This window comes from Alligator sinensis, unplaced genomic scaffold (assembly GCF_000455745.1).
Source record: "Alligator sinensis unplaced genomic scaffold, ASM45574v1 scaffold970_1, whole genome shotgun sequence".
Lineage (NCBI taxonomy): Eukaryota > Metazoa > Chordata > Crocodylia > Alligatoridae > Alligator > Alligator sinensis.
In genome coordinates, this window is record NW_005842094.1 from 1,388,454 (window position 1) to 1,406,146 (window position 17,693).

The 17,693-nt window shown below is 42.4% G+C and overlaps 1 protein-coding gene across 1 annotated transcript in view; it reads right to left on the bottom strand.

Annotated features, from left to right (window-relative positions):
* LOC102383865 (piezo-type mechanosensitive ion channel component 2-like) overlaps positions 1 to 17,693 on the bottom strand; it is a 110,954-nt gene that overhangs the window by 13,892 nt on the left and 79,369 nt on the right. The window contains exons 30-43 of the mRNA XM_025204702.1: positions 17,429 to 17,594; positions 16,091 to 16,334; positions 14,875 to 14,971; positions 12,743 to 12,905; positions 11,409 to 11,498; positions 8,764 to 8,879; positions 8,199 to 8,264; positions 5,900 to 6,012; positions 4,959 to 5,055; positions 4,516 to 4,587; positions 4,140 to 4,306; positions 3,426 to 3,619; positions 1,751 to 2,005; positions 208 to 466 (exon numbers count right to left, since the gene is read on the bottom strand). Coding sequence (XP_025060487.1) covers positions 208 to 466; positions 1,751 to 2,005; positions 3,426 to 3,619; positions 4,140 to 4,306; positions 4,516 to 4,587; positions 4,959 to 5,055; positions 5,900 to 6,012; positions 8,199 to 8,264; positions 8,764 to 8,879; positions 11,409 to 11,498; positions 12,743 to 12,905; positions 14,875 to 14,971; positions 16,091 to 16,334; positions 17,429 to 17,594 — 2,099 coding nt within the window. The remainder of the gene's footprint in view (positions 1 to 207; positions 467 to 1,750; positions 2,006 to 3,425; positions 3,620 to 4,139; positions 4,307 to 4,515; positions 4,588 to 4,958; positions 5,056 to 5,899; positions 6,013 to 8,198; positions 8,265 to 8,763; positions 8,880 to 11,408; positions 11,499 to 12,742; positions 12,906 to 14,874; positions 14,972 to 16,090; positions 16,335 to 17,428; positions 17,595 to 17,693) is intronic.

The window sequence follows — 17,693 nt, forward strand, 5'->3', positions numbered from 1 at the left end:
GGGAAAGACTCTGGCAAACATTTCTGCTGGCTTAACTTCTAGAGAACAAGCCTTGATCTGGGACTCTGGAAAGATGTCATCTCATTTTACCCCATTTATTTCCATCCCATTATCAGCACTTCGAACGAGAATTTATTGAACTTTAATATAAAGAACAGCCCCTGCTTGAAGCAAGTCACTCGTCTGTGGTACAGGGAGCTTCCATACCTGTGTATAAATGATGGCTATAATCCAGAAGAATTTTGTAGGCCTTGGAATGGATAACATAGCCCACATAAATACAAGGATAGGCAGAACCAAAGTAAGGATTGAAGCAGAGACCATGTGGTTCAGAATGATCACAAAATAACAAAGCATTTCTGACTTGGACACCATGGCGCTGTACAAAGCAAAGCCCAGTTTTAGAAGTCGGGGGAGACGCTCATAAAATTTGTCCGACTGCTCCAGTTCATTGTCATGAAACGTCCTGCACCAAAGAACGAAAAATATAAAATCAGATTAACTGTATTTCCAAAGAGGCTCTTGGCTACCACACAGTATTTATAAATCTGACTTAAATAAATCAGAGCAGATATGGTATAATGAGATCTCTTCAGAACTTTACATGTAAAGCTGTATTACTTTCATTAGCTACACCTTGAATGAAAGCTTTCACTCGTCTAAACCATATACAAGGATAAAGTGTGAGAATCTAAAGAGTTTCTGGCTCCCGGCTCTGCTCTCAAATACTGGAAACTCTCATACAGCTCTGAACCTTATTTCATGAATGCAGAAATTTTTTTACCCTCTGACTTCAATGGAGTTAGGAAAATGTGGGAGCATATTTTTCCTTATTGCATGAACACAGAATAGTTTTACCCTCAGATTGACTTCAGTGGGGTTCAATTTATTCCACCCTCTGACTTCAAAGGCGTTAGGAAAAGCACTTGCTAAGCCATTTCGACAAAAATGCGTGTGCACTTACATACCTAGATCTCAAGCAAAATCCAGAGCAACTACTTGAGATACTGAGCACTTCTGAATCTCATTAATCTGAGGATCTTGTCCTTAATTTACCCATACAATCAGCATGAGCACATGACAGTCATACTGCTTGTACCAGCACTGCATACAAGCTGCATGTGCAGAGTTCTTAACACCTTTGGAGTGGAGCTGGCTTAAATGTGGGACAGTGATATTAAAAAATAAAATGATTTCCATCTTGCAATGTTCAAACAACACCTATTTTTCTTTCTTTCCAAATGTTGGTGATTTTACTGACAGTTTAAACTTCATGTGCTAAAAATGTGGATCTCATTAAGTATTGTTATTTTTTAGTTTAAAAAAAATAAGGATTTTGAAAGCAGTTTTCATAAACATTTCAGTAAAAGAAAACCTGTGAAAACAAGGGATTTCTGAAAGCTTTCACTTCTGAAAAAAAACCCAAAACCTTCCCTCCCAACCTCCCCAATGCAGCTTCTAATGTGAAAACTATTTCCCCAGCTCTACCACAGAAGATCGCTGTTAACATAAGGAGAAAATATAAACCACAGAGCCAGATTCCAGGGTGTAAATTGGCTTAACTTCACTATGAACAGAGCTGTCATCATTGATACCAGCTGAGGATCTCCCTCAAGGGCCCTCTTTAGTCCTAAATCAAATGAGTCAAAAAATTGGGCACAATTAAGCTGTCATGTTGTTTCAGGCTAATCATCTTGCTATAGACACATGAGTATCATTGCAGCTGGGTTTGTATTTAGGTCTCACTTGCCTGTTCAGGAGCAGATCACTGGCAGTCATAACAGGAACTTCATTTAACAGCCCGCCTGCTACTTTGGTCTTCTGAATGGACGGGGAAGTAACATAATCTTCTGTTTCTAATGAACGGCTCCCCAGATTGGCAAGCACCATACAGGAAGCAGGACGAGTAGTTGTTTCTGGCTCAGTGCCTTTGATGCTATCTTCATCTTCTTCTTTCTCTCCTGATTCATCTCCATTTGTTTCTTCAGCAGCTTCCTCAGGTTCCCTAGATCCAAAGTGCATTTTTTTCAAAGTGCTGCTGAGACAGTGAGTTAAGCTTTTGATAGACAATGAAAAACTCTTATTAAGCGAGGCTGATATAATGTCTTGTGGACATGACAGAATAACAAGGGCATACTCTCCAGAACTTCAGGATTGAGTGCGATTTCCAGCACCCAAGTTTTCTCGTTGTGACAGGTTTTGGAATGGCTTCACTCTGGCACATTACTTTACACAGGAAGTAAAGGACAGGGTTGTTCTTATAGGCTAGGGACAGAAGTTACACACAAAAAGGTTTAAGTGATCAGAACCTGTAATAGAACAGAAGTTCAGTGCACATAAACCAGTTTCAAAATGACCAAAACTGGTTTAAGATAAACCTGGTTGAATATAGTATCAGACTGAACTAATTTGGGTCAAACCAGTTTATGAAACTTCTGTCCCAGACCCTTTCCTGATTCAAGTTAAATCACAGTCCCCCAGCATCCCAGCATGCTTTGCCCTGAGCTTTGCCCTGAGCCTCGAGCTGTGCTATTGGCTCGAGAGAGCAGAGCTGGCCCTGACCCTCTGCAGCAATGAGGGCTGGCTGACAAAGGGGTGTGGGGTAAACCCAACTGGGGATGCAGCCCAGTCTGCAGGGGAGGACTGCCCATCCCTTCCCCTGCTCGTATTTACTGCTGGCTGCAACTGTGGAGTACAACTCCCAGAGGCACCTGGAAGCAGGAAGAGGAAGTGATGAGCAACCCTGCAAAGTTCTGCTGTTGTGAGTCTGGACTGCAAATCCCAGAGACCTTGGGGGGCAGCACAAAGAAGAAATGAACACACAGCCAGAGAGCCATGCTGTAGCGCCCCCCTGCTTCTGCCCTGAGCCACTGCAGGCATGTGGCTGCATTTCTTGAATCAAACATCAATGCTCCCAGACAGCGCGCTGCACCCGCGTGATGCGACAGCTGCAGAGGCAGGCACACCCAGAGAAGCTACAGGAGAACCTGCAGCCACCCGGCTGTGCCTGCCTCTCCCCAGCTGATCTGAATCAGCACCGAATCTTCTAAAGTTGATTCGGCCGAATCAATTCGGGACAGTGATCCGAATCTCCAAATTGAATCACTGTCCTTCGAATTAGCTGAATCCGAATAGAATACTTCCCTATTCACACAGGCCTGATGGAGACCTGCTCTGTTATAAACCCCCTGTTTGACTTATGCTCAGTTTCCCGTCTGTAAAACAAGAGTAACAGCAATTCCTTATTTTTCTGAATGACTACGTTAAAGATTAAAGGATGCTCAGCTGCTGCAGTAATAGGGGCTGCACTAGTCCTGGTGTAAGAAAACCATCAAACGTTGCTTGGCTATGAGTTTTCTAACTAAATGTGTGCACCACTCTAGGGAAAATATGTAGTAACGATGACATCGCTAATTTTTACCCACCTGGATGCCATGCTTTCATAAGGTTGTTGGATGTCCTCTCTGGGCATCTGCTGGTACTCAGATAATGTGTTTTCATCACTCTGGTCCTCCTTTGCAGTTTCCATTTTATTTCCTTCACAGGCACTCCTTTGTACCTTCTGGCTCTTCTTCAGGTTATAATATTGGAGAACAGTGTCTGCTGAGGCCTCTTTCCCCTTAAAAGTTAATAGAGAAATAATTAAATGGTAGAAATGCTGTCATGATGTCTGTCAATGCAAATTATCATAGGAAAATAGTACTTCTGGATCCCCATGAGCAACTCCATCCTCTAAAACAGGTGGATAGTTTGGGCTTCATTGGGGTGGGGGGAGCTTGTGTTCTTCTCCTGCAAGTCAGAGAGTCCTTCAGGCCCTTTGATCACTTTAAAATGCTGTGATGTAAATAATGCTCAGAACTTATTAGTACTGACATCAAGTCTCTCAAAGGAAGAAAAAATGGTTTTCAAAACCCAGCCAAATACAGAAAGGTTGGCCAACATATGAACATTAGTAAACCACATTGCCAGTAGCTGCTATAAAATATAAATCATCACTGAGCAGAATTTTGTAGAATATTTCTGGAAAAGAAGGATTTTGAGACTGAGCTCCATATTTCCAGTTTGATATAGTGTAATAAATTCAGACATCCTATTGACACTAAAACATAAGATATTGTGTGAAATGATAGTGCTCTTACCCTATTCGTTTCTCGCCATAGCATGCACCTTTCAATTCGGAGTACTTTTGCTATGTCCAGGTTATCTTTACACAGGGAATTCACTGCCTCTGTAGTATCATCTAACAAAACTTGAACAAGGACCCAAGCAAGCTTGACTATGTTGATTACTCTTTGGATGATGTCTTCTGTCAAAAAGAAAAAAAAAAATCATGTATGCTTACCCACTGCAAACCGCTCCGTGTGAGTTATTCCATCTCATGCAGCTCCCAAGCTCTGTCTAAGAAATACTCAGCACAGACACAAAGGGTTGAAACTATCAGTTTTGGTTGTCCTTACAGCCCTCCAAATAGGATAAATGGCTTCTGGGTTATTTCTGTAAAACAGACCAACTCACCTGGCTCATCTAAAGGCTCTTCAGTGATTAATCGCTCCGCTTCCTCTTCAAAGGATGCCCCTTTCATGTCTTCTATTTCATATATGAACATAAACAGAATGACACAGGGATAAACTTTGCCTACACCTCTTTCCAGCTACTCAGAAGTTAGGTGCCCAGTCCAATTCCCCACTGAAGTCAATGGGATTCTGACTTTATGTGAGGGTCACCTAATTGGGTATCTAGAAACTGTAAATGAATGCATGTGTGAAGGGCACCATTAAGGGAATTATGGCAAGAGATAAGGATTTCCTCTTTACCCAATCTGTGGGGTGTGCTGAGGGCAGCGAGCATGGGTGTCACTGTTCCCTGGCCCACCCATCTTTTATGTTATAGCCTCTCTCATTCAAATGGTCCTTTTTGGTCTAATGTGTCTGGAGCTGTCGGCAAATGTTTCTTATTACCTCCAAGTTGCTCTTTCTTCCTCTGCTCCCTGATTTCATCTTGTTCTCTTGTTCTTAGTGCTGATTTGGAGTTAGTCATCCAGGCTTCATGGGCGAGCTGCATGAAGAAGTGCCATTATTCTCTGGTTAGAAGCCTAACGTGTCCACACAGCTCATCAACCTAAATAGGATGTCATTTAATTTACTGAGTTATACCAGGAACTCCTTTAACTTGTAGTGACTGCATCTACACAAGATGCTCACTGAGCAGTAGTTTGTTACTACTGAGCAGTAGCTCGTTACTACTGTGCGATAACGTGTGGCACAAAGCATGAGGTGATGCTACTGCACAGGAGTAAGAAGCTACTGATCATCAGTAGTAATGAGCTACTGTGCAGTCAGCATCACCAAGAAGCCATTCGGGGACCCTATTGCACAGTGACTCTGGTTACTGCACAGTCATTTAGTACTTGTGTTCACAAATACTAAATGACTGTGCAGTAACAACTGCATAGTCAGCATCTCATGTAGACGTGGCCACTGTGGATCAAATGAGCTGCTGTTCCCTCCTCCTCACTTCCATTCATTTAGACTCCAACCTCAATGGCAGTTTGCAGACCCATTAGGCTCCTTTATAAACTCAGATAACACCCGTATAGTAACAACAGCAATTGCTTCCATGGAAAAGCAACACTGGGAAAATATTTGGTAGCTTCAGTGCGGTTGTATGTATAACAATACCTAGCTCTTTTCACCGGATGCACTTTACCAAGGAAATAAACTTCATTGTGTCCATGTTACAGATGAGAAAACTAAGCCAGAGGTCAGTCAAGCGACATATCCAAAGTTATCCAGCAAGCCAGGGGCATAGCTAGAAACAGCACTTTAGCCTCCTCAGTCCTAGTCTAGTGCTCTAACAGCTAGGCCATGCAGTTGAATATTTTCAGAAATAAGCCCTAAACCTGGAATGCTGTTTTTCTCTTTGATTCTTCCTCCTCTTTCTGTTCTGTGTCCCCTTCTTCCTCTTCGTCTTCACTGTCTGTCTCAAAGAGGCAGTAGCTCCCAGCCTGAATCACTGAAATCAGTTCCAGAAGAAAAGATGTCTGAGTTTTTTTTCAAAGCTATTAACATGTTAGGTGCACATCTTTCTTTGAAATTAATAGAGGTTGTGTATTTAAATCAATTGCATGGTTTTCAAAATCCTAGACTATTTGTTTAATGTATGTTTTGATAGGATGAGCATCCTATAAAATACTAACAATAGGTAAATTGGGCATATTTTTCTCATTACTAATATTTTTTTGTTCCTTTTTATTAGTATTTTTTACCCTTAATGGAATTTAAAGTAGCACTTAGGCTATAAATAGAAACAACTGGAAAGAAAACCACCTTTGGATAGCACTGACATTAGTCATAGAGAAGTAGGGCTAGAAGGGATCTTCAGAGGTCATCTAGTCCAACCCCCTACCTGTAGAAGGATCATCCCTATCCAAACCATCCCATACAACCATAATCTAAACTCTTCAGGAGACTACCTACCCTCAACCCTGATACAACGTAGACCTAACACCCTAACCTGCCAAAGGTAAAATTCCTCCCTGACCCCAAATATGGTGATTGGTCTGACCTCAAGCGGAGGGGCAAGGCCATCTAGCCAGGATGCTCGGACTTTAGTCCCAGTAGGAGAATTGGCAAACCCCAGTTGAAGTCCCCTCTTTAGTTATAGCCAACACCCAATGCCTCTGGGGAGGTTTAAAAAAACCCTGACACACGTAGTGGGAAAAAAAAAGGTGGGGGGAGGCAGAAGCAACCAGCAAAGCCCAGAACTATGAAAAATACTCATGGCAGAAATTAGGTATAGCTACACCTAGATCATCCCTGACCAGTGGCTGTCCAACCTTTTTTTTTTTTTTTTTTTTTAACACCTCCAGTGATGGAGAGTCCACAATTTCCCTAGGCAGTCTATTCCACTGGCTCACTGTTCTCACAGTGAAGAAGTTTTACCAGGTATCCAATCTACATGTACTTTTCTGCAACTTCAGGCCATTGAGCCATATGCTCCTCACCGCAGCAAAAGAGAAAAGTTGCTTTCCCTCTGCTTCACGGCATTTCTTCAAGGATTTGAAGACTACCATGTCACCTGTTAAGCACCTTTTCTGCAAGCAGAACATGCCTCGCTCCTCCAGCCTCTCCTCGCATGACTTGCCTTCCAAGCCCTTGATCATCTTTGTTGCCCACCTCTGGACCCTCTTGAACTTCTCTATGTCCTCTTTAAAATGTGGAGCCCAGAACTGCCCACAGTACTCCAAATGAGGCCTAACCATTGCCGAGTAGAGACGCACTATCACTTCCCATGTCTTGCACCTAATGTTTCTATTGATGCAGCTCAAAACCACATTTGCCTTTTGTGCAGCTGCATCACACTGCAGATTCATCTTGAGTCTGTGGTCTATCAAGACTCCCAAGTCCTTTTCTACAGAGCTGCCATGCAGCCAGGTGTCCCCCATTTTGTATCTATGTTTTTGATTATTCCTCCTGAGGGGTAGCACCTTGCATTTGTTCTCATTGATTTTCATCCTGTTAGATCTAGCCCAACTTTCCAATCTGTCAAGATCCTTCTGAATTGTGCTTGCCCCCTCCAATGTGTTTGCGATCCTTCCCAGTTTCATTGGCTAGGAAAGTGTGAGGGACCCAGTGAAAAACGCTATGCTCTTTGCTGAAATGCACATACATGATCTTTTCTAAATTGGGACAGCTGTTAAGACAGCTACTGAAGAGCAGCTTAGTTGCAGTAAAACTTTTAAATAATGTAATTCTTAGGCATCCCCTAATAATGATATAATGATGATTATCCCTCAGGATAATGCCTGGTTTTTCCAGTTTCCTGCCAGCTTGCTATGTGCACTGGCAAAGGGACTGCTGCTGTAGTTCCCCTTCTGCAAGAATGAAATCCATTGTGCAGTATAGCAACTGCAGTTGTTTGCTTGCCAGTAACAAAGAAGGGCCAGAGTTACACCTGGGATACACTGGTGTAACTGAGAGCAGGTTATGGCTTTAGGTCTAGGCTGCTCCAGCTCCATTTATGTAAAAGTCTATGGAATTTTTCCATTAAATCCCATACTCCCATCTGAGAGCTGACATGACTCCACCCAACCATGCTTTGGCAGGTTCCTGTTATGTGCAATCTAGGTAGCTGCGTGCAGACCCCCTATCCAGCAGGATACGTGCCTCGGAGGCTTTTAACACAAGGAGAGAACCTACCTGAGGTGTGGGTGACCCAGGGTTGCCACCACTTCTTGTCCTCATTTTCCTTCTTCTGTCCGCCCTCTGCAAAGACGATTGTAAAACTTGCTGAGTAAGATGGACAAGCAGATATTCATTTTCCTTTTAGCTTAAAAGAAGTGTTTCTCAATGCAGCAGGCTACACATGTGGGGAATTCAGTGGGGCTTGTGGCATGGTCAGGTCAGACTTCTGTATCCTTTGAGCCATGGAAGGGTTCTCTGTATCAGCTGTGAATTGTCAGCAAGGTGACAAGATCCACTGCACAGGGTGGAAGTCCATGGCCCAGAAACCCAGCATGAGGGGTGGCAACAGCAGAAGGTAACAGAAAGAAGGTGCGTTGCAGCCCAGTGACTTAAACCCAATGACTCTCAGCCTGTTGGGCCTTGTGGTAAGCCTTGGTGAGACCAATGACACAAGTTTTGGCTGAGGGTCATTTTGTCCTTCAGGAAATTTTTTACTGTAGAAAACACAGCAGAGAACAGAGGATGGACAAGGATAGAGACCATCTCCCATTCTATGCTGGGCTAACAAGTTTAATGTCACCTGTATCTAGTAGCTCCTGATCTTCTGCTGAGGGTTTCACAGTTGCTTTTTCTGGACTTGGGACCCTTTCCTTCAATTTGTCCCCTTTTTTCTGCTTGGATCTGATCAGTTCCATTCTAAGGGTTTAAAACAGGACAAAGGCAGGAGTACAATAATCATTAGCATTTAAGACGTATTATTGGCTTCACTTCAAAGCAAACTTTAAATCATTATCCTCCCAGGACCCTATCATATGAGCTCCAGTTTCATTATTATCATCCCAAATATATCAATAATAGAAATGGTCAGAACATGGAGATTTTCCCTTGAAAAATCTTGACTTTCCATCAACACCCCCACCTCCACCAAAAAAAGCCCCCTGAAAAATGAAAGCCAAAGAATAAAAACATTGGGTTAAAAAGATGGACAAAACTGGAAAAAATCTGTTTTTCAGACAAAAATGTTGTGGTTTTGGTCTTTTAAAGAAAATGAAGGATTTTTTTTTGAGGGAACAGGTTCTTTTACATATTTTGGTTCTGTTTAAAGCTCAAGTTTTCATCAAAAAAAATCTTAATGGAAATATTGTCCATAAAATCAGCCTTAATTAGTAGCACCAGATCATAAATATGAAAAGAGCTTGATCAAAGACATGGAACTGGGTGCGACTCTGAGGAGTTTCTGGCTCTCAGTTCTGCTCCCCGATACTGGAAACTCTCGTGCTTGCTCACACAGCTCTGAACCTTATTTCATTTCGGAGAACACAGACTTATTTTACATCTGTCTAAAATTACTGCTGATATAGAATGCTCTTTTGTCTTCATTAGGCTTAAATTAATATAAGTACATTAATATTCTATCGGGTTGATTCAAAACCCATTGAAGTTGATGGGAATCTGCACAGGAACGCCAGTAGGAATTGGCTTAATCTTTGAATGCAGACTTCCAGGAACACTCCTTTGACATTTCAAATACAAAGTGTGGGAGAATAGCAGAGACTTTCATGCCCTTGGCCAGCAGAAGCTAACCTTTTCCAAAGCTGGCCACCTCCATATGAACACATGCAAGTTAGTAAGTCAGGAAATAATAAAAGGAAACTATTCATCTAAATACACATACTTTTGCTGATATTATTGTTGCTGTTTGTACTGAACTCCGCTTACTTTGGATCTGGCTAATATTTGGAAGCTATTCATTCCAAGATTAATAATTCAAAACAGGAAGCAGCTTTGATTAGATGCATGCAATACTATAGACAAACCCCAAACAGAACCAACATTTGTCTTCTAGACAGCGTTTTACATCGTGTCGATATGTTTGGCATTACGTCTGAGAGTTTTGCAAGGAAACATCTGTGAGATTCTGAAGCAGATAACGTGAAACATTTGATCAATCTTCACTCATCTGATAACTAATTAAGGAGGTTTCATTCAGTTTGCCATGAAAAGTGGATCTTGTTATTCCAGTACTGACACTAGGTGATGACACGGATACCTTCTGGCCCGCTGTCCGCCTGTATACCTCTTCAGTGATCTTATGGCAAGCAGGGACTTGACACGGGCAAGTACAATCACGTTCAGCTCTGTCCTAGGGACTCCAAGACTATAGGCTCACATTTGGTACATCCTTTCAGATTTTAAGGGAAGCTTTAATACTTCTTTAGGTTATATTTCTCATTGTCAGCAGATGGGTCCTAAATAAGCCTCGTCTTATAGCTGCACTAAGGTAGCTGCAGCAATGACGATCCTTCTGTAGATGTAATGTGCTAGTGTAAACCACAACCTGTAGCAGTGCAGGTTGCCCTGGTTTCGAATCAAGATAAATTGCACAGGTGCTAACCCCAGTTTTTACCCAGTATGTCTTTCATATGTCTACGCTATGTGTTTTCCTTAGTGGACCTTCACCACTAGCTAAGCCCCTAATACAGACAAGGTCTAACACTAATTCTGCTTGAATGTCATCATTGAACAATTGCTTTTATTGTCTAGAGCAGTAAAGAAGCTAAAATCCTGTGGGACAGACCAGATGGATGTCCTCTGGTGTGATGATATGGTACCATAGGCTGTGTAACAATTTCTTGGAGACCAACCATGGACTAGAGTCAATAGCTTTCTGGTCTTGCAGTCTAAAAGAGAATCTAAAACTCCTCGTGCCATCTCTGTCAAGATCTCCAAGTCATATAGAAGAATGAGGGCAAGGAGTTGAGAGCTGTTACAGTGTTTGGGTACTGAGTCCATTATTCAAATCCCTGTCTCCTCCCAGCCCTCCCTCCTGTTTGAATCTCTATTATGACCATTATATCATCACCTTCATTTTTGTTTTTAGCAGTATTCCCACTCTTCCTCCCAATGGCAGGACAGGGATCTGAGTCACTAAGGGTAGAACATGGCAGATGGGAAATCAAAGAGGATGGAAAATAAAGTGTCCTGAAGATAGACATAGGCAGACAAGGTTCTTTGGGTGAATATGATATCTTTTCTATGATATCTATGAGACCAACTTAAAAGATAGCATACTCACCCAAAGAACCTTGTCTGCCTATGTCCTGAGACCAACACGGCTACAACCTAAACCCCTGAAGATAAACATGGAGAAGTGAAAAGATTAAACCTCTTGGTTTTCTACTTGGATACCCAATGCAGTGTAATTTAGAATGAACATAAACTTACTGTCTTCTCATGACCTGTAGTGATTTTTCTTCTTCCTCCAGTCTGAACAACACTGATTTTTTCAGCTTTGCTTCAAACAGCTCTGCTCCTCTGCATGCATGAAATAAACCAAGCAATACTTAAATCACTTCACTGACCAGCATATTGCTGCCTTTACACCACTACAAAGGGGGAGACCCTGTTAAACACAACTAGGTAACCCATTCATCGTCAACCTGGTATATCACACTACTGCCCAGAGCTCATTGGTGAACTAAGAGCATTCAAAACAATTTGCTCTCCTGGATTCCCAGAACACAGTATTAGGTGTGCTCAGAAGGTCCGAGTAAGAAGCCAATGTCCTGCCAAACTGGCCAAGTTGGGGTAAATCACTTGGCAGGAGCAGTTGGAAAGGGAGGACTTTAGAGATACTAAATACTATTGTAGGGAGGTCCTTTGTAAATGCAGAAACAGACAAGTGGATAAGATAGAAATTAATGGCTAAGGAAAGAGACTGTAGGAGATAGAGACAGAGGGAGCACGAGGCTGGGAGCAGGGTCGTAGAATAGAAAAGGCAGAGAACACTCTTCACCAAAAGAGGTTCCTCTGTGGTGTCACAGGAACTTGCCAAGATCCAGAGTTGCTTATCATTTATTCTACGTGACATTTCTTACAGTTCATCGGACATTTCTTTTATCTGCCACTTCCTGATGGCGCACAAATCTAACCACTAAGCCGGAGGCTGCACTTGCCAAACTGTTCCATTTTCCAGAACTACGGCAGCATTTTATGGTTTTTCAAAAAGATCTCCAGATTCTTCACTCCTCCCTTACCCTTGTATGAGGTGTGACCACAGCAGTTAAGAATGAAAACCAGGTTTTAACCTGGACGCCCTCCTCCCTTTGTGCCTCACTGCTCAGCCTGCTAGGGCTGCTTGTTGCAATGGCGTCTCTAACAATTAAAGCATCTGTTCCTTAAGCCAAGGACCCTCTCTACCCCCCACTCTCAAAACTTTCACCAAGGCCTTGCCAAGATTTCTGTCTCACTTTGAGTTTGCCTGCATACCATCACCCAGGGTGGTACATGTGAATATGTCAGATTGTAAATTCTTGCACCAGGCCCCATGACCTATTTGCTTTTATAGCACTAAGTGCATTGCTTGCACTTAGCAAATGTTTGTCTGGCTGGAAGCCTTGTGTTTTGAACATAATGTCTAGGAGACGCGCCCCATCAGCCTCCCCAGAAATCCACATCCCAGAGAAAGAACAGTACTTAATACAGAGAGAGGAGATCCATAGCTGCTGTCTGTCACTGTTGGGTTTCAATGCCTTATGCCCTGCATCCTTCAGGTGTACCTGAAAGCTAAGATGTTGGCAGCCTTCAGATCTGCCACGACATAAAGATAGTAGTAGCTTGTAAAGACTCTTCGCTGGACCAACAAGAAAGTCAAGCTTATTGCATCCCAGAATATCCCTGCTTTATTTTCAGGCAGCTCACATGTCTCATCCTCAGGAATCTCTGCACAGAAGAAAGCATCACATCATCTGCACAAATGCTCAGTACTTCCTCTGAGACAGCACAGCAGGAAAACTGACAGACATGTTTTAGCACTCAGCAACATATGGACCATAACTAACGCCCAAATTCTGCTCCAGTTGGCATCAAAGAGGACCAATGGATGGGGAGGGAGGACTGGGGTTTCAGGTTCAGCTTTTCTTTTACTGTCAGTGGGCATGTCTACACATGCACTTTAATGTGCATTAGCCTATTTTAATGCACATTAAAGTGTCACTAAAACCACGCTATTTACTTAATGCACATTAAAATAGGCTAACGTGCATTAAGCATCGCTTAAAAACCACAGGCTTCTATACACGTCCTTCGAGAGTGTGTGTGGGGAAAGCCTGCTTTAATTAGAGCAGCTCCGAGAGCCACTCTGATTAAAGCGCCCAGAGCGTCTCATGTATCAGCGTCCCCATGCTTCAGAATGGTGGCGGGGGCACTTTATCTAAAGTTCATTCAACGAGCTTTAGATAAAGCACCCCTGCCACCATTTTCAAGTGCGGGGACGCTGATACACAAGATGCAAGGAACTTCTAAGGTGCAGCAATTATCATGCTCCAGCAGATTTGATTAATCAAGTACGTTCCAACACACTGTAATTACGGTGCATCAGAGTATCCTCCCTGCTCACGTATAGGCACCCGATGCTCGTTAGTTAAGACAAGCTAATGTGCATTTTCCTAATACCTCACAATGGAGAGCACCTATACATGAGTGCAAAGTCTGCGCTGATGCACTGGAAGCCCAGTGTGTTGGAGCAGACTAGATTAATCAAGTCTTATGGACCATGGCAATTGCTGTGCTCCAGCAGTCTCCTGCATCTTGCTTTAGTTCAAGTGCCCCCACTGCCATTTTGACATGTGGGGAAGCTGATACAGGAAATGCATCAGCACTTTAATTAAAGCAGCTCTTGGCACATATAAGAGTGCCCACAGGTACTAGATTCAGTGCGCATTAACTAAAGCGCATTAATGCATGTGTAGATGTGCCCAGTAATGGCTCTCATCCAAAACTCACTGAAGACTAATTGCCTATGGAGCAAATGCTTTGTAACCTATTATACAATTCACTTGGAGGTTGCTTTTAAAATGGAAAGCATCACTGCTGGACTGTTTTGTCTCCTATACATATGAATCAGGGAATGGTATACAGTGAATACTTAGGAGCATTACAATTAATTTATACATTTCTCTGGAGCACCTAGGATTTGCTTGACTATAATCAGTTCACCAGAATAGACAGTTCATAAGTTTGTTCCAGTATCTTTAAGAACAATGTGGAAAAATCCAGAGGGGAGCAACAAAATAATTAGAGGTTTAGAAAATGTGGTGCATAAGGAAAGGTTAGAAAAAATTGGATTATTTAATCTAGGAAAGAGAAGCCTGAAGGACAATTTGAAAGAAGTTCTTCAAATACAAAAAGTAGTATTATAGAAAGGATGGTGAGGGATTGTTCTCATTTTCCATTGGGGGAACGAACAAGAAGTAATGGGCTTAAACTGCAACAAGAGGTAGGTGATACAAAGGACTTTCTAACCATGGTGGTGGTTAAGCCCTGGGGGAAATTACAGAGAGGTTGAGGAAGTCACTGGAAGTTTTAAAGTGATGGCTAGACAAACATTGGCCTGGCTTATTTGGACAAAGGTTACTATACCCTGAGTGGGACTAGATGGCCCGTCAAAGTTCCTTTCGGTAGTATTTTTCTATATGATTAAACAATGACACGTCATACACAAGTGCGACTGAACTTCAGTAGCGTTTGTGTGTTCTGCCTGCACTGCTAGGAACATGGTGCTTTTTGGCTGTATAGGAAAAGTGGACTATATTTTTCCTTGTTCCTCAGTAACAAAATATTTGCCTAAATCTACAGTCGCACAAGGCCTCTGCTCTCCCTTCCAGCTTGTTCATGTTTACTTTCCACTTACCCAAGTCATACCCCGGTATAGTACAAAACATGCCAAAGGTCTGTATTAGCCAGCAGTGGTTTCTCAGTAACTTCTCAAGATAGGCACATGCACCAATCTATTGATAGAAAGGAAACAGTGAAAAACCTTAGCAGCACTGAGCTTCAATGTATTTATTCACCTAAGCTCTCAGCTTCAACTACATTTGCTATTTGGATCCAACTGGGGTAGTGATTGAGTTAAAGGAGACTTTGTTTTTAATGCATCTTATTTAGCTGGGAAAAATAACCCTCATGTATCCCAACCCCTTTCTTCCATAGGAGGAGGCAGGCAGGGAGGAGGAATGGTCTGTAATTACAGATATGGATGCTTTGCTCTGTTTGCACTGATAGAGGTCTCCATGCGGAAACAGCAATCACATCACGCCACTGATGTAATATTTATTAACGTGCCATCACTTGCACTGCTGCTCATCTCAGCCCTGACAGTGTCCCTTTAACAATCAGCATTCTACAGGGACAGATCTTTAATTAAATTTGGATAATATTTTATTTTTATGGTATAAAAGGCATTACATTGAACCAGAAAAATAGGTCACTGCCCACAGAGAAAATAGGTAGTTTGTGCCTGGGATGTCACAGAATCCCACCAGCTGGTCACATATATATATATATGGCTGTAGAAGTACAGTGAATTGCTGGTCTTAAGGTTAAGGCACTGGACTGGAACTCAGGAGATCCAAGTATGTTCCTTAGCTGGGCCAGACCTTGGAAAAGTCACTTCAGTTCAGATTTGTCTACTCAATACAATGTAGTAATGTTTCAGAGATCCCTGGAAGCAGTGTAACTGCATTAGCACATTGCAGAGTGCTGCACCAATGTGCTTATATTGCTTCGGGTATCTAAGCTGGCTTGTCCAGAGCTAGCTCAGGTATCCCTCCAAGGCACTTCACTGTGGTTCCCAGGATCCCTATATTCTTTAGTGGTTCCCTTTCTGTCACCCTTAGCTTGTCAGGAACCTCAGCAACATCAAGGCTTTATCTGTGAGGTGGTCACTATAGGATCAGGGCCTTAGAAAGAAAGTTTTTTGGGGAGGGCTTTTACAGCGTGTTCATATAGTATTTAGTGCAATGGGTCCCATATCTCTGCTAGTCCGTCTAAACATTGTTGTCATATGAATAATAATAAGGGGGTAGATTTTCCCCCAGTTCTGTGGAAGACAAAGAGATAATACATACAGCCAGGAGATTCTTCATTGCTATGACCAAGACAGTGTATGCAATCAGGTAGTCCCACTGTCTGAGAATATTCTTGACTGGCTCTAGCAGAAGATTGCTTCCAAACAGCATAAAGTAGAAGCAGGCCACAAGGTAGCCTACACAGAAGATACTGATTTGGGTTGTCCCAGTGATAAAGATAAGACAGAGCACAAACCAGAAGTGATAGCTGAATACAACCATTTTTGCCATATCCAAATAGGACCTGTGGGAAAGAAAAAGTAGAACTTTTCCAAAAATTAAGTCAAAAGTGCACCCTGAATCATAGCTGTACCCCACAGTACCTATTCACCACCTCAATTGAGACTAAATTAGTGAGCACTGTGGTCCCGAGACCCACTCCTATTGCACGCAGCAAGGAATATTTACATTTCATGGATCACTTTATCAGCTAATGAAGTTTAATATTCAGCTGGGTCGTAAATACATTGCTGGCTCCCACAGGGAAGAGAAAAATGCTACTTGGAAACAATTCACACAGTATATACTTCAGTGAAGTACGCTGAAAATTTTCACTAATAAAGTTAAGCTATAAACCTAACGTGATCTTTTAAGTAAGGTTGGGGTGTTGTTGTAGCTGTGATGGTCCAGGAATTTTTTATGATACCTTTTATTAGGCTAACTATATAGTTGGGACAGGTGTTAGACAAGCTTTTAGGCATCAAGTGCCCTTCATCATGTCCCTGTTTTTTTGACCAAGGGTTCCTTAACCATCCGTTCTTTGATGTTATGACTAATCATGAGGAGATGAAATTGTATTCAGATGCATTTTATTTGGATGTAATAAGTATACTAAGGCAGTTACTTTGCTACATCAGACACATGGAATTTCATTAGACTGCTAGAGCTTGGTCAGCTCTGACACAGTGGTGTGTCAACATTGGGTCAATTCATGGTTGGTGTCTTCAAATCAAGATGGGGCACATACCTGGAACATAAGATGTAGCTAAATGCAAGCTACCAGGCTCAAAACAGGAGTAGCTAAGTAAAACTTAATGGCCTCTGGCCTACAGGAGGTCAGACTAGTTAAGCTAATAGTCTCCTCTGGCCTTAACATTTATGTATCTGCAAAGGGGCTGAAAATTAAATGCAAGTGTGATCCAAAACCCCAGACACAAGCACCCCCAAGGTTTTCAGTTGGACAGGGATTCCAGCCAGGCTCCAAGTCCAGATTTCACAGCTTCCCTCTACTTCCATAAAAGCAAGAATTTAAAACCTTCTAGCCAAACATCCTCAACATCCACATCCCTCTTTTCTTTGGCTTATACTTTGCTCAAAGCAAACTTCCCTGATTCCTACCTGCAGCGCACGAAGTTTGGTACAGGGCTGTACTGGCTGAGGGCAGCTGGGTCTAACTCATAACTGATCTCCACGTTATCTCCCGCCTGCATTCTCACATGCACTTTATTTTCATCTTCAAATACCTGGCACTGGAGGGAAGCAAAAAGCAGAAGCAGGAAGTCATCTGAGAAGACAGAAGAGACAGGAAACCAGCTTCTCAGCATCTTAGGACAATATCATCCTGATGATGAATATTATGGCAATAATGGTTAGTCTTCAACAG